Source organism: Bubalus kerabau, chromosome 3 (genome assembly GCF_029407905.1).
Source record: "Bubalus kerabau isolate K-KA32 ecotype Philippines breed swamp buffalo chromosome 3, PCC_UOA_SB_1v2, whole genome shotgun sequence".
In the NCBI taxonomy this organism is placed as follows: Eukaryota; Metazoa; Chordata; class Mammalia; order Artiodactyla; family Bovidae; genus Bubalus; species Bubalus kerabau.
In genome coordinates this window covers 54,155,463-54,171,396 of record NC_073626.1, presented here as the reverse complement: position 1 = coordinate 54,171,396, position 15,934 = coordinate 54,155,463, and the positions used below count along the sequence as shown (strand labels likewise).

Here is a 15,934-nt window from a genome sequence, read left to right as displayed (position 1 = left end):
TGGGAGTTGCAGTTAGGCACATATTCTGTGGGTTTTCTTTTTTCCTCCCGGTTATGTTGCCTTCTGAGATTCCAAAACTCTTCACAGACCTGCTGGTGAGAGGGTTTCCTGCTGTTTGGAAATTTCTCCTCCTTCACGACTCCCTCCCCAGAATGGGTCTCTATCCCTAACTCTTTTGTACCTCTTTTTGTCTTTTATATTTTGTCCTACCTCCTTTTGAAGAGAATGGGCTGCCTTTCTGGGTCTGATGTCCTCCATTAGCGTTCAGAAGTTGTTTTGTGGAAGTTGCTCAGCATTCAAATGATCTTTTGATCAATTTTTAGGGGAGAACGTGGTCTCCCCATCCTATTCCTCCACCATCTTAGCCTCTGCCTTTTCTAAATCCAGCTTGTACCTCTGGAAGTTCTCGGTTAAGGTACTGTTGATGCCTAGCTTGAAGGATTTTGAGCGTTGCTACTATGTGAAATGAATACAATTATGTGGTAGTTTGAACACTCTTTGGCATTGCCCTTCTTTGGGATTGGAATGAAAAATGACCTTTCCAGTCCTGTCACTACTGCTGAGTTTTCCAAATTTGCTGGCATATTGAGTGCTGCACCTCTTAGGATTTGAAGTAGCTCACCTAGAATTCCATCACCTCCACTAGCTTTGTTCATAGTGATGCTTCCTAAGGCCCACTTTACTTCACACTCCAGGATGTCTGGCTTTAGATGAGTGACCACACCATCGTGGTTATCCAGGTCATTAAGTCCTTTTTTGGGTATAATTCTTCTTTGTATTCTTGCCACTTCTTCTTAATATCTTCTGCTTCTGTTAGGTTCATACTGTTCTGTTCTTTATGTGTGTAACTTTGCATGAAATGTTCCCTTGAAATCTCGAATTTTCTTGAAGTGATCTCTATAGTCTTTCCCATTCTATTGTTTTCGTCTATTTCTTTGCATTGTTCACTTAAGAAGGCTTTCTTATCTCTCTTTGCTATTCTTTGGGACTCTGCTTTCAGATGGGTATATCGTTCCCTTTTTCCTTTGCCTTTTGCTTCTCTTCTTTTCTCAACTATTTTCAAGTCCTCCTCAGGCAACCATTTTTCCTTTTTGCATTTCTTTTTCTTGGGGGTGGTTTTGATCACTGCCTCCTGTACAATGTGATGACCCTCCTTCCATGGTTCTTCAGGCATTCTGTCTATCAGATCTAATCCCTTGAATATATTTGTTGCTTCCATTCTATAATCATAAGGAATTTGATTTAGGTCATACATGAATGGCCTAGTGGTTTTCCCTACTTTCTTCAATTTAAGTCTGAATTTTGCAATAAGGAGTTCATGACCTGAGCCACAGTCAGCTCCTGGTCTTGTTTTTGCTGATTGTGTAGATCTTCTCCATCTTCAGCTGCAAAGAATGTAATCAATCTGATTTCAGTGTTAACCATCTGGTGATGTCCATGTGTAGAGTCCTCTCTTGTGTTGTTGGAAGATGCTGTTTTCTATGACCAGTGTGTTGTCTTGCAAAATGCTATTAGCCCTTTCCTTGGTTCACTTTGTACTCCAAGGCCAAACATGCCTGTTACTCCAGGTATCTCTTGATTTTCTACTTTTGCATTCCAGTCTTCTATGATGAAAAGGACATCTTTCTTTTGGTGTTAGTTTTAGAAGGTCTTGTGGGTCTCCATAGAACCATTCAACTTCAGCTTCTTTGGCATCAGTGGTTGGGGCATAGTCTTGGATTACTATGGTGTTGAATGGTTTGCCTTGGAAATGAACTGAGATCATTGTGTCATTTTGAGATTGCATCCAAGTACTGCATTTCAGACTCTGTTGTTGACTCTGAGGGCTACTCCATTTCTTCGAAGGGATTTTTGCCCACAGTAGTATATATAATGGTCATCTGAATTAAATTAACCCATTCCAGTCCATTTTAGTTCGCTGATTCCTAGAATATTGACGTTCACTCTTGCTGTCTCCTGTTTGACCACTTCCAACTTACCTTGATTCATGGACCTAACATTCCACATTCCTATGCATACTGTTCTTTACAGTAACAGACTTTACTTTCACCCAAAGCCACATCTACAACTGGGCATTGTGTCTGCTTTGGCAAGACTGATATGTCATGGTGAAGAGTTCTGACAAAACGTGGTCCACTGGAGAAGGGAATGGCAAACCACTTCAGCATTCTTGCCTTGAGATCTCCGTGAATAGTATAAATGTGATGTATAACATTGATTTTCCTATGTTGACCACGTTCTTAGGACCAATCCTTTTAATATGCTGTTGGATTTCATTTGTTAATATTTTTTGATAATTTTTCTTCTGTAATCATAAGGGATTATAGGTCTCAAATGTGCTTTTCTTCTGATGCCTTTATCTGGCTCTGGTATTAGAGTAATGCTGGCCTCTTAGAAGTATTCCCTCCTCTTATATTTTTGGAAGAATTTGAGAAGATTTGGTATAACTCTTCTTTAAATGTTTGGTAGAATTCACACCAGTGACTTTAATATTCTTGTCTGGGAAATCCCATGGACAGAGGAGTCTGGAAGCTACAGTTCATGGGGTCATAAAGAGTCAGATACAACTTTGTGACTAAAGAATAACAACTACAACAACCAGTGAAGCCATCTGGTTCTGTACTACTCACTGCTAGGAGGTTTTTGATTAATGATTCAATCTCTTGCTTTAAATCTGTAAAGATTTATATTTATTTCTGAGACAGTTTAGGTATTTGTGCTTCTATAAGTTTGTTCATTTCATCTGGTTATCTAATTTGTTGATGTATAATTGTTAATAGTAATCTCTTATATTTTTTTATTTCTGTAAGGTGATAGTAATGTCTCCATTTTCATTTCTGATTTTTTTTTTTGCATTCTCTTTTTTCTTTGTGATTATAGCTAACAGTTTGTCAATTTAGTTGATCTTTAGAAAGAAGCAAATTTTGGTTTTGTTGATATTCTCTATTTTATTTCTAATCTCTTATTTGCAAATTTCTGCCATTATTTCTTCAAATATTCTTTCTTCCCCTTTCTCTTGTCCTTCTGGAACTCCCATATATTTGTGCATTTGTTAGTCTGTATTCACTTTTCTTCACTCTTTCTGCTCCTCAGAGTCAATACTTTCAATTGTCCTATTTTTAAATCCATCAATTCTTTCTTTTGCATGCTAAAATTTTCTTTTGAACTCTAGTGAATCTTTGCTTCAGTTATTATACTTTTCAGTTTGAGACTTTGGTTTCTTTTTCTTCTTTTCCCCCTCCTTCCCCTACCTTCTCCTCCTCTCTTTCCTCCCTCCCCTCCCCTCCTCTTCTTCTTTCTTTTCCTCTTCCTCCTCCTCCCTCCTTCTCCCTCTCTCCCCTCTTCTTCCTATTTTTATTCTTCTTCACTGTGTTAGCCATTTTAAAGTGCATACTTTAGTACTTTTAAGTATATATTCACATTGCTGTGACATGGATCTTCAGAATTTTTTGTCTTCCAAATCTGAAACTTTTATTCATGAAATACCTTGGTAACCACAATTCTACACTTTTTTTTTTTTTTTATGAGTTTGACTACTGTAGACACTTCATAAAAGTGAAATGATACAGTACTTATCTTTTAGTGGCTGGCTTATTTCACTTAGCATAAAATTCTCAAGGTTCATCCATGCTGTAGAATGTGATACAAATTCCTTCCTTTTTAAGTCTGAATTATATATTCTATTATATGACTATACCATTTTTGTTTATACATTCATCCATTAATGGCTATTTGGGTTGATTCTACCTCTTGACTATTATGAATAGTGTTCTATGAACGTGGGTATGCAAATAATTTTTGAGACCCTGCTTCAATTCCTTTGGATGTACACCCAAAATAGAGTTTGCTGGATCAAATGGTTGTTACACTTTAAGTATTTTGAGGAACTTCCATCCTATTTTCCATAATTGTTGAATCACTTTAGAAACACCAATAGTGCATAAGTGTTTCAATTTCTACACATCCCCACCAACATTTTTTCCTGCATTTTGATAGTAGTCATCATAACAGGTGAAAGATGATTTCTCATTGTCATTTTGATATGCATCTCTCCAATGATTAGTCATGCTGGGAAATCTTTTCATCTGGTTACTGGCCATTTGTATACCATCTTTGGAGAAATGTCTGTTAAGTTCCTCTGGCCATTTTAAATTAGGTTATTTGATTTTTGTGTTGAGTCCTAGGAGTTCTGGGAAAGATTGAAGGCAGGAGGAGAAGGGGACGACAGAGGATGAGATGGTTGGATGGCATCACTGACTCAACGGACATGAGTTTGGGTAGGCTCCAGGAGTTGGTGATGGACAGAGAGGCCTGGCGTGCTGCATTTCATGGGGTCATAAAGAGTCGGACATGACTGAGGAACTGAACTGAACTGAACTGAGGAGTTCTTTATATATTTTGGATATTAACTCATTTTCAGATATGTGATTTCCAGATATTTTCGCCTATTCCATGGGATGCCTTTTTACTCTAATGATTATGTCCTTTGATAAACAAAAGTTTTAAAGTTTCATGTAGTCTCATTTGTCAATTTTTGTGGCCTGAGCTCTTGGTGTCATAGCCAAGAAAATATTGGCAAGTTCAATGTCATAAAGATTTTCCCTTAAGTTTTCTTTGGGAGTTTTATAGTTTTTGGTCTTATATTTAAGTCTATATTTCATTTAATTTTTGTATATGGTATAAAGTGAAGAAGAACTAAAGAGTCTCTTGATGGAAGTGAAAGAAGAGAGTGAAAAAGTTGGCTTAAAACTCAACATTCAGATCATGGCATCTGGTCCCATCAGTTCATGGCAAGTAGACAGGGAAACAATGGAAACAGTGAGAGACTTTATTTTGGGGGGCTCCAAAATCACTGCAGATGATGACTGCAGCCATGAAATTAAAAGACGCTTACTCCTTGGAAGAAAAGTTAAGACCAACCTAGACAGCATATTAAAAAGCAGAGATATTATTTTGCCAACAAAGGTCCGTCTAGTCAAAGCTATGGTTTTACCAGTAGTCATGTATGGATGTGAGAGTTGGACTAAAAGGAAAGCTGAGCACCAAAGAATTGATGCTTTTAAACTATGGTATTGGAAAAGACTCTTGAGAGTTTATTGGACTGCAAGGAGATCCAACCAGTCCATCCTAAAGGAAATCAGTCCTGAATATTCATTGGAAGGACTGGTGCTAAAGTTGAAATCCCAATACTTTGGCCACCTCATGCGAAGAGTTGACTCATTGGAAAAGACCCTGATTCTGGGAGGGATTGGGGGCAGGAGGAGAAGGGGACAACAGAAGATGAGATGGTTGGATAGCATCACTGACTCGATGCACATGAGTTTGGGTGAACTCTGGGAGTTGGTGATGGACAGGGAGGCCTGGCGTGCTGCGATTCATGGGGTCACAAAGAGTTGGACACGACTGAGCGACTAAACTGAACTGAACTGAACTGAACTGAAGAAAACTTAACCCAAGATCAAAGAAGTTTTTGCATTTGTTTATTCTAGCAGTTTTAAAATTACAGATTTTAAGTTTAGCCTTATTTTCTACGTGGGTTTTCCTGGTGGCTCAGATAGCAAAGAATTTGCCTGCAATGCAGGAGACACAGGTTCTATCCCTGGGTCAGGAAGATCTTTTGGAGAAGGGAATGGCTACCTACTCTAGTATTCTTGACTGGGAAATCCCATAGACATAGGAGCCTGGTGGGCTACAGTCCATGGGGTTGCAAAGAGTCAGACAGGACTGAGTGACTAACACTTTCACTTTCCATTGTCCACATAGCTAACTTTTGTGTATGATTCGATAAATGGATCAAAGTAAGAATTTTTTTTGCTTGTGAATATCCAATTGTTTCAGCACCATTCATGAAAATAATTACAATTTCTTCACTGAACTGTTGTTGAACTTTTCTTGCAAATCTTCTGGTCTTTAACTTGTGGGTGTATTTCTGGACTCTCCATTGATCAGTTTGACTATATTAAAACACTATACTGTTTTGATTAGGTAATGTATGTTCTCTAATTTTGCTCTTCTTTTTCAAGTTTGTGTTGGGTATTCTAGGTCCTTTGTATTTCCACATAAGTTCTGGAATTTCTACAAAACATTCTTAGGAAAAACTAAAGGAGACCTTAATAAATAGAGATGCTAATTCTTCCCAAATTAACCTATATGTGGCCCCTCAAAGGTGTTTACATCCTAATATGTGATGTTAATACCTGTGTATGTTATGTCACATGGCAGAAGGGACTTTGCAGGTAAAATTAAGATTACAAATGTTAAAACAGGGAAATTTTCCTAGATTATCCAGGTGTGCTCAATGTAATAACATTGGCCCTTAAAATGGAAGTGGAAGAGAAGAGAGTTAATTGGAGAGATGCAGCAGGAGAAGCAGGAGAGATTTGAATTGTGAGAGTGACTTGACTTGACCCACCATTGTTGGCTTTGAAGACAGAGGAAGTGAATCATGAGCTAGAAATGTGGGTGGCCTCTTAAAACTAAGAAAAACTCCTGGGTGATAGCAAGTAAGGAAGTAGGGACTTTAGTTTGCATTGATTTATATCTACAATCAAAATAAGCAGGAACTGAATTATGTCTATAATTGAAATAAGTAGGGAAACAGTTTTTGTCCTGAAGCCTCTAGAAAGAAATGCAGCCCCGCCAACACCTTGATTTTGTTTTGAGGCCCTAATTAGAGACCAGCTAAGCTCATCATACTTCTGATCTATGAAAACCATGATATAATAAAGAGGTGCTATTTCAAGCCACTACATTTGTAGTACTTTGTGATGGCAGCTATAGAAAACTAGTACTTTTTATGTCTGTATGATCTAAAGCCATATTGCTGATCTTATTCTTGATATTGGCATTTTTATTTCCTTTTCACTTTTCATCCTATTTAGATTGACCAAGCTTTACCAATCTTCTTGATCTTCTTAAAGAACCAAGTTTTGGTATTATTGCTTTTTACTAATAATTTTCTATCTTCATTTCATTGATTTCTGATCCAGCACATTTTTTTCTAATTATTTTGAGTTTTATTTGCTTAGAAAAAAATGTACTCAGCCTATTTGAACAAAAACTTCATGAAAGAGCATATATGAATGGCAAATAAGTACATGAAAAGATGCTCAACATCATTAGTCATTAGAGGGATGCAATTTGAAACCATAATGAGATACCATTTTATGCCCACTGGAAAATAAAAAAATCTAAGTGTTGAAAATATGGAGAAATGGGCATTCCCATATGCTACTGGTGGAATTGTAAAATGTTACAACCATTTTGGGAAGTAGTTTCATAGTTTCTTAAAACACAAATATTCCATAAACTAGCCTATCATATAATTCAACAATTCTGTTCCTAGATATTGATCCAAGATAACTGAAAGCATAATGTACATATATATAATTTATACGAAAGCTCATAGCACATTCATTTGTAATAGCCAAACATTGGAAGCAATGCAAGTGTCCATCAAAGGTGAATGATTATGTGCACTGTGGCATAGCCATACTTAACAAAAAAGAAGAATGAAATAACAACACTGAAGAATTGAAGAATGAACACACCAAGGTTGAAGAATCTTAAAATAATTGTATTGAATGGAAGCAGTCTGTTAAAAAAAATACATGTTATATGATTGCATTTATAGGAAATATAAAAACTATAGAGTGAAAGGAAAGCAATGAATGGTCTCCTGGGGGTGGGATGGGGTGACAGGAGGAGGGAGAGGGAGAAAAGAGTATGGACATGAGTAAACTGCTGGCATGGTGGATATATTCATTATCCTGATGGCTGTTGTTTTCTTTGGTATATATATTAGCCAAAAGATACATGTTAAATGTGTTCAGTTTGCAGAATATCAATTACCTTCAATTAAAAAAGAAATCTGAAGATGAAGAATTAGCATTTTAACAATTAAACTATAAGTCTGTTTACTTGTTTTTCAGGGTGGATTGCTATTTTAGGTGCCATCTGGTTGCTAATTTTAGCTGATATCCATGATTTTGAGATAATTCTACACAGAGTGGAATGGGCAACCCTTCTGTTCTTTGCAGCACTCTTTGTTCTGATGGAGGTAAGTCTTTTGTTGAACTTTTGCAATAGTTCAAAGACCCGATTTTTATATTTCACATTTTATTTACTGAATGAAAAAAGCCCAAAGTTTGTAAGTCTTTGTACATATTCACTGAGTGGAAAATTATGGGGGTTGAAATTAGAACTATTTTAAGTTAAACCAACTTTTATCTCAGGCACTTAAATAATATTTAATAAACTTGTTTATTTGGTTGCTGTTGTTTTTTTCTTGAATAACCTTTGTGGTTTGTAAACTTTCTCTAATTTCATTTGCTGTAAAGTAGAATTTACTCTAATTTGGGCTTAGAGCAAAATGACTTGTTATAAAAAGTTTATAGGGAAATATCTTGATAGTCTATTCCTTTTGTGTAATATTTAAATAAATAATCTCTTATAATGGGAAAGACTGCATCAAAGAAAAAAATGAATAACATGTATTGTTTTAGTTATAATTGTTGTCACAAAGTTATTCACAATAACTTTTATCTTGGGAGTTGATTCACAAACATGTACCTCCTCAAATAAAAAGATTTACTGTATAAAAAATACTGTTCCCCAAAGGATTACTTCAAACACACCAAATGTTTCACATTAATCACCTTAACTTGTTGATTACAAATCCATTCAATATTCACTATTCTCTTGATTAAAACTAGCACTTTTTAATTAATTATTTTTAAACAGGTCCCTTGTATCATTGAAATATGTCTTTAATTCATAATAGATTACATAGGTGTAATAACTCACATAGCCCCTCCAAATACATCAAAGAGTTATGAATCATATTCTACTTCATCAATTTCCTACTCAAAAACTTCACCTTTTCTATTCTGTGTTTTCTTTATGCACAAACATATAGACTATTGAGGGGGAAATTCTAGTTACTATTTCATGATTGGCTTTTGAAAGTCGCTGCCTCAATTGCATGTTTATTCAAGATGTAAACTGCTATCTCATCTAGGCTTTGGCATATTGTTTTCAATTTCATACTTCTCTTTGTCTGATAGGGTAAATGCTGGAATATTTAAAACAACTTGAGATATAATTTATATATCATAAGTTAATTCCTTTTACATTTACAGTTCAGTAATTTTTAGTAAATTTTGAATGTTTCATTCCCATGACCCTCATGATCCCTTATAGTCATTTCTAGCTCACAACTCCAGCTCTAGGCAATCACTGATCCTTTTTTTATTGAGTTGCCTTTCCTGTACATTTCATCTAAAAGGAATCATATATTGTGTACTATTTTCTGTTGGCTTCTTTAAATTAGAATAATGATGTTGAGGTTTATCCATGTACCTTAGACTCATTTGTTTTATTGTTGAATAACATTCTGCTATATGGATATACTATATTTTATTTACATATTTTCATAAAAATTTATGTATATTTGTGTATGAGTTTTTGTGTGGACATATGTTTTATTTTAGGTAGATAATAGGTCTTATCATTGCTTTAACTTATTAAGAAACTGCTAAAATGTTTTCCACAGTGGTTGTACCATTTTACATTCCTACCAGTAATATAGTAGATTCTAGTTTCTTTACATCATCATTGTCACATATTGTCATTCATTTTGATTATAGACATTCTAGCAGGTGTATCAGTCAGTTCAGTTCAGTCGCTCAGTCGTTTATGACTCTTTGCAACCCCATGGACTGCAGCATGCCAGGCCTCCCTGTCCATCACCAATTCCTGGAGTTTATTCAAACTCATGTCCATTGAGTTGGTGATGCCATCCAACCATCTCATCCTCTGTCATCCCCTTCTCCTCCTGCCTTCAATCATTCTCAGAATCATGGTCTTTTCAAGAGTCAATACTTTGGATCAGGTGGCCAAAGTGTTGGAGTTTCAGCTTCAGCATCAGTCCTTCCAATGAATATTCAGGACTGATTTCCTTTAGGATGGACTGATTGGATCTCCTTGCAGTCCAAGGGACTCTCAAGAGTCTTCTTCAGCACCACAGTTCAAAAGCATCAATTCTTTGGTGCTCAGCTTTCCTTTTAGTCCAACTCTCACATCCATACATGACTACTGGAAAAACCATAGCTTTGACTAGATGGAACTTTGTTGGCAAAGTAACGTCTCTGCTTTTTAATATGCTGTCTAGGTTGGTCTTAAGTTTTCTTCCAAGGAGCAAGTGCCTTTTAATTTCATGGCTGCAGTCACCGTTTGCAGTGATTATGGAGCTCCCCAAAATAAAGTCTGTCACTGTTTCCCCATCTATTTGCCATGAATTGATGGGACCAAATTCCATGATCTTAGTTTTCTTAGTAGGTGTATAATGGTTTTTAGTTTTTTAAAAAGGCAATATGGGAAAACATTCTTTGAACCGTACTGTTCTCCATAGTAGCTGTACCAGTTTATATTTCCACCAATAGTGTAGGAGGGTTCCCTTTCTCCACACCCTCTCCAGCATTTTTTTTGGATTAATTTTTAATGGAGTGTACTTGATTTGCAATGTTTTGTTAGTCTCTGCTGTACAGAAAAGTGAATCAGTTATACATATATGTATATCCACTCATTTTTAGTTTCTTTTTCCATATAGGCCATTAAAAAATATTGAGTAGAATGTCCTATGTTATAGAGTAGGTCCATATTAGTTATCTGTTTTATATATAGTGGTGTGTATATGTCAATATCAATCTCCCAGTTTATCCCTCCACTCTTACCTCCTGATAACCATAATTTTGTTTTCTACATCTGTTACTCTATTTCTATTTTTTTTTTTGCTTTTAATTGATTTGTCTTTAATTGAAGGATAATTGCTTTGCCATATTGTGTTGGTTTCTGCCATACATCAACATGACTCAACCATAGGTATACCAATGTCCCCTTCCTCTTGAACCTCTCTTCCACCTCCCACCCCATCCCACACTTCTAGGTTGTCATAGAGCACCAGTTTGAGCTCCCTGAGTCATACAGTAAATTCCTACTATCTGTTTTCCATATGGTAGTATAAATGTTTCCATGCTGCTCTCTCCATTTGTCCCACCCTCTGCTTCCCCTCCCTGTTTCCTCAAGTCTGTTCTCTATTTCTGCCTCTCCATTGCTGCCCTGCAAATAGGTGATGGCATCATCAGCATTTTTGATGATGGCCATTCTGACTGGTGTGAGGTGATATCATAGCTTTGATTTTCATTTCTCTAGTAATTAGTGATGTTGAGCATCTTTTCATGTGCCTCTTGACTATTTGTGTGTCTTCTCTGGAGAAAAGTCTATTTAGGTCTTCTGCTCATTTTTGATTAGTTTTTTTCTATATTGAGCTGCATGAGCTGTTTGTAAACTTTGGAGATTATTCCCTTGTTTGTTGTGTCAGTTGCACATATTTTCTCCCATTCTATGGATTATATATTTGCTTTGCTTCTGGTTACCTTTGCTGTGCAAAATTTTTGAGTTTAATATGGTACCATTTATTTATTTTTCTTTCATTTCCACTACTCTAGGACAGAGATCAGAGATATATTGCTGCAATTTATGTCAAAGAGTGTTCTGCCTGTGTTTTCCTCTAAGAGTTTTACAGTAATGTCTTACACTTAGATCTTTAATCCATTTTGATTGGAGTTTGTTTTTTTAGTGTATGGTGTTAAAGGATATTCTAATTTCATTCTTTTACATGTAGCTGTCCAGTTTTCCTAACACCATTTATTGAAGAGATTGTCCTTTCTCCACTGTATATTTTTGCCTCCTTTGTCATAGATTAATTAACAAGAGGTGCATGGGTTTATTTCTGGGCATTTTGTCCTGTTTCATTGATAAATAGTTCTGTTTTTATGCAGTACCATACTGTTTTGATTACTGTGGCTTTGTAGTATATTCTGAAGCCAGGGAACTTTTTACTCCAGGTTTGTTTTTCTTTCTCAAGATTGCTTTGAGTACTCAAGGTTTTTTGTATCTTCATACAAATGTAAAATTTTAAAATTCTAGTTCTGTGAAAAATGCCATTGATAATTTAATAAGGATTGCATTGAATCCATAGATTATTTTGTGTAGTATAGTCATTTTCACAATATTAATTCTTCCAACCTAAGAACATGGTATATCTTTCCATCTGTGTCATCTTCGATTTCTTTTTTCAACATCTTGTCTATAGTTTTTGGAGTATAGGTCGTTTGCCCCCTTAGGCAAAATTTATAACTGTGTGTTATATTCTTTTCGATGATATTGTGAATATAATTGTTTTTTAAATTTTATTATATTGGTGCAAACCTAATTGCGATTTCAGACCCTAAATTTTAAATCATTATAATTAGGCTCAAACACATCTTTATTAATTGAAATAGGAACCATTATAATTAACACATTTTTGCCAATGAGAAATAAGTTTGTTTATTCCTGTTACATAAAAATCTGTGCTTAGGATTCATTGAACCCTTGGAAAGCAAAAAGTTGTTGAGATGCTTGAAGAATGGCAAATGAGGCAAAACTTTGCAGCCCAATTCATTCAACTTTTGAAGTGTTGGTTGTGTGACATGTGGTCTTGTGTTCTTCATGCAGAAGAATAGGGCCCATTCTGTTGACCAATGCCAGTTGCAGGGGTTGCAGATTTCAATGCAGCTCATTGATTTGCTGAGCATAGTTCTCAGATGTAATTGTTTCACAGGAATTCAGAAAGCTGTAAAGGATCAGATGGCCAGCAGACCACCAAACAGTGACTATGACCTTTTTTTGGTGCAAGTTTGGTTTTGGAAAGTGCTTTGGAGCTTCTTCTCAGTCCAACCACTGAGCTGGTCATTGCCAATTGTATATAATCCACTTTTTGTCTCTCTCACAATCTGATGGAGAAATGGTTCATTGATGTTACATAGAATAAGAGAAGAAAACACTTCAAAACGACATTCCCCCCCTCCCCCTTAATTTTCAGTCAGGTCATGAGGCACCCACTTATTGAGCTTTTTTGCCTTTCCAATTTGCTTCAAATGCCAAATGACCATAGAATAGTTGACATTGAATTCTTGGGCATTTTCTAGTGTAGTTGTAAGAGGGTCAGCTTCAATGATAGCTCTCAGTTTGTCATTGTCAACTTCCAAAGGCTGGCCACTATGCTGTTCACCTTCAAGCTTCTCATCTTTTTGCAAAACTTCTTGAATCACCACTGCACTGCACATTTGTTAGTGTTTACTGGGCCAAATGCATTGCAGATGTTGTGAGTTGTCTCTGCTGCTTTATGAACATTTTGAACTAAAGAAAATCACTCAAATTCACTTTTTATTTAACATCATTTCCCTAGTATAAAATAAATATAAAATAAACAGCAAGTAATGTTATTAGCAAAAAAACATAAAGTGAGAAATGTGCATTAAAATGATGTACAACACAACCACATTTATTTAAGAATGTATTCCAATATCAAATGGCAAATTTCAACAGTGCAAAACCACCATTACTTTTGCAACAACCTAATATATTCTGATTGCATATTAACATTACATGGAAATACAAATTTTTTAATAATAACATTATGTCCTGGGACCTTGATGAATCCATTTGTTAGTCTAGTAGTTGTTTTTATATCCTTTGGAAATTCTTTTCATGTCATCTGCAAAGACATTTTAATTTCTTTTCTGATCTGATGCCTTTAACTAGCTCACATTTTCCCCCTTCCTTTCCTCCAAATACCCTCTTTTCCCCTTCTCTTAATTTTTTCCTGTCTTGTTAGGTAGAATCCCTAGTTTGATGTTGAAGTGATGAGTATTAACATTCATATCTTATATCTGATCTTGGGAGAAATGGATTTGGTTTTTCACCATTATGCATAGTGTTAGTTGTAGTTTTTTTTTTTTTTTTTTTTTTGCTATATATAGATGTCCTTTATTAAGCTGAGAAATATATTAGGATATATTCCTTATTTGTTGTGAAATTTAATATTGGATTTTTTCTACTTTTATCTGTATCTATTAAGATGGCCATATATATTGTTTAAACTTTGAATCTATTATTATGGTATACTACATTTACTGATTTTCAGATGTTAAGTCTGCTTTGTATTCCCGAAGTAAATCTCACTTGATCATGTTGTAATAAGTTGTTGAGTTAAGTTTACTATTATTCTTTGAGAATTTTTACATCTATATTCATGAGGGATATTGGTCTATATAGTTTTCATGTATGTTTTATCTGGATTTGTTATGAGCATCACACTGAATGAGTGCAACAGAATGAGTTGCAAAGAATTCTGTGTAGAAGAGTTTGTGAAAGATTGTTTTTAAATATTTAATAAAAGTTTCCAGTGAAGCCATCTGGGCATGAAATTAAATTGTGGAAAAGTTTTATATATTTGTTTGTTTTTCCTAATTCATTTTCTTTGGCCTATTTAGGTATTCTATTTCTTCTTGAGTAAATTTTACTAGTTTTTGTTTTCTATTAATTTGTCTATTTCATCCAAATTTTCTTAATTTTTGGCATAAATTGTTTGCAATATTGCCTTATAATACTTTTTATTTCAGTGCTGTCATTAGAGATATCCCCCTTTCTATTTCTGATTTTGATGATTTATGTCTTCTCTCTTTTTTCTTTGTTAGCCTAGGTAAAGTTTGTCTACTTTTTTGATATTTATTTTTAAAAGGAAATATTAATTTCATTGACTTTATTTTTTCATATTAAGTAATTGGAGAAACTCTTGAATTGGAAATATTTTTTAAAGTTGGAAAGGCTTAAGATCTTACTTTCTAAGCTTTAGAGTTTAGTGAATTTCATCTAAAACTGTCTATTCTCTCAGTGACAAAGACATTTCATTTTTTCATTACCATCCTCTTTGCTTCTTCCCTTATAGATGTGTATGTATTTAAAGTTCTCAGGCTTTCTGATACGTGTTAATGTTTGACAAAAACCAACACAATACTGTAAAGCAATTATCCTTCAGTTAAAAATAAATAAAAATTAAAAAATTCTTGAGCTTTAAAAATTTTCTCAGGCTATTCTGCTAGCCAGAAAGAAAATCCATTTCCAACAAGCTTCTTTTCACTAGACTCTCAGTTCCTCATTTCCTCTTGCTACTTTGCCACCTAAGTCTTCTTATTTTAATGATCCTCTCCATAGATTCAGATGCTTTCAGGCAGACCATAAGGTTTCCATGGCTGCTGCTTGGAGGTCAAATTACTTTCATTAATTTCCTTTGTACATTTTTTGATTTATATTTCATTGATTTCTGCTCTAATCTTTATTATTTCATTTCGTCTATTGGCTCTTGATTTGATATTCTCTCTTTGCCTCCTGTGTTCTTAAAGTGGAACCTTAGGTTATTAACGAGATCTTTCTTATTTTACATAAGCATTTTAGCTACAAATTTCCCCCAAGCATCATTTCTCTGCATCCTTTATTACCTATACTCTTCTTTCATTTTCATCTGTTCAAAATATTTGCTATTTTTTCTTATAATTTATTTTTTTAAAGATTTGTTAGCAATTTATTTGTAATATTTTCATTTATGAAATGATTCTAGGTTTATTTAATTTTTCTTTTCATCCTACATAAATCAGAACATGATTCATTAGAGCCACATATTTTGCTTTTATCACTGTTTGTAAATCTTCACTTAGACAATCTTGACAAGTCTATAAAACAGTCTAAGTAGATTGTTCTTCAAAATAGGCAAGAGAAGCAAAATTGATGTTAGTGGTTTTTGAGAGGTATTTAAATATGGTATTCTTTTTGACAGATGGGTTATTGAGAAGTGTGTTTTTTAAGTTACAAATATTTGTGGGTTGTCTATATTTCTTTCCATTTTTTATTTTTAATTTAGTTCAATTGTCATAGAACATATTTTTCATATATCAGTCCTTGTAATTTTATTGAGTCTTGTTTTATAGTCTTGCATTTTGTCTTTTCTGGAGAATATTCTACTTGTGCTTGAAAAGTATGTGTATTCTGCTTT

The 15,934-nt window shown here is 34.6% G+C and overlaps 1 protein-coding gene across 1 annotated transcript in view; it reads left to right on the top strand.

Moving 5' to 3' along the window:
- The window catches only part of OCA2 (OCA2 melanosomal transmembrane protein), a 326,371-nt gene that overhangs the window by 214,290 nt on the left and 96,147 nt on the right, over nucleotides 1–15,934 (top strand). The window contains exon 19 of the mRNA XM_055571821.1: nucleotides 7,932–8,059. Within this exon, the coding sequence (XP_055427796.1) occupies nucleotides 7,932–8,059 (128 nt within the window). The remainder of the gene's footprint in view (nucleotides 1–7,931; nucleotides 8,060–15,934) is intronic.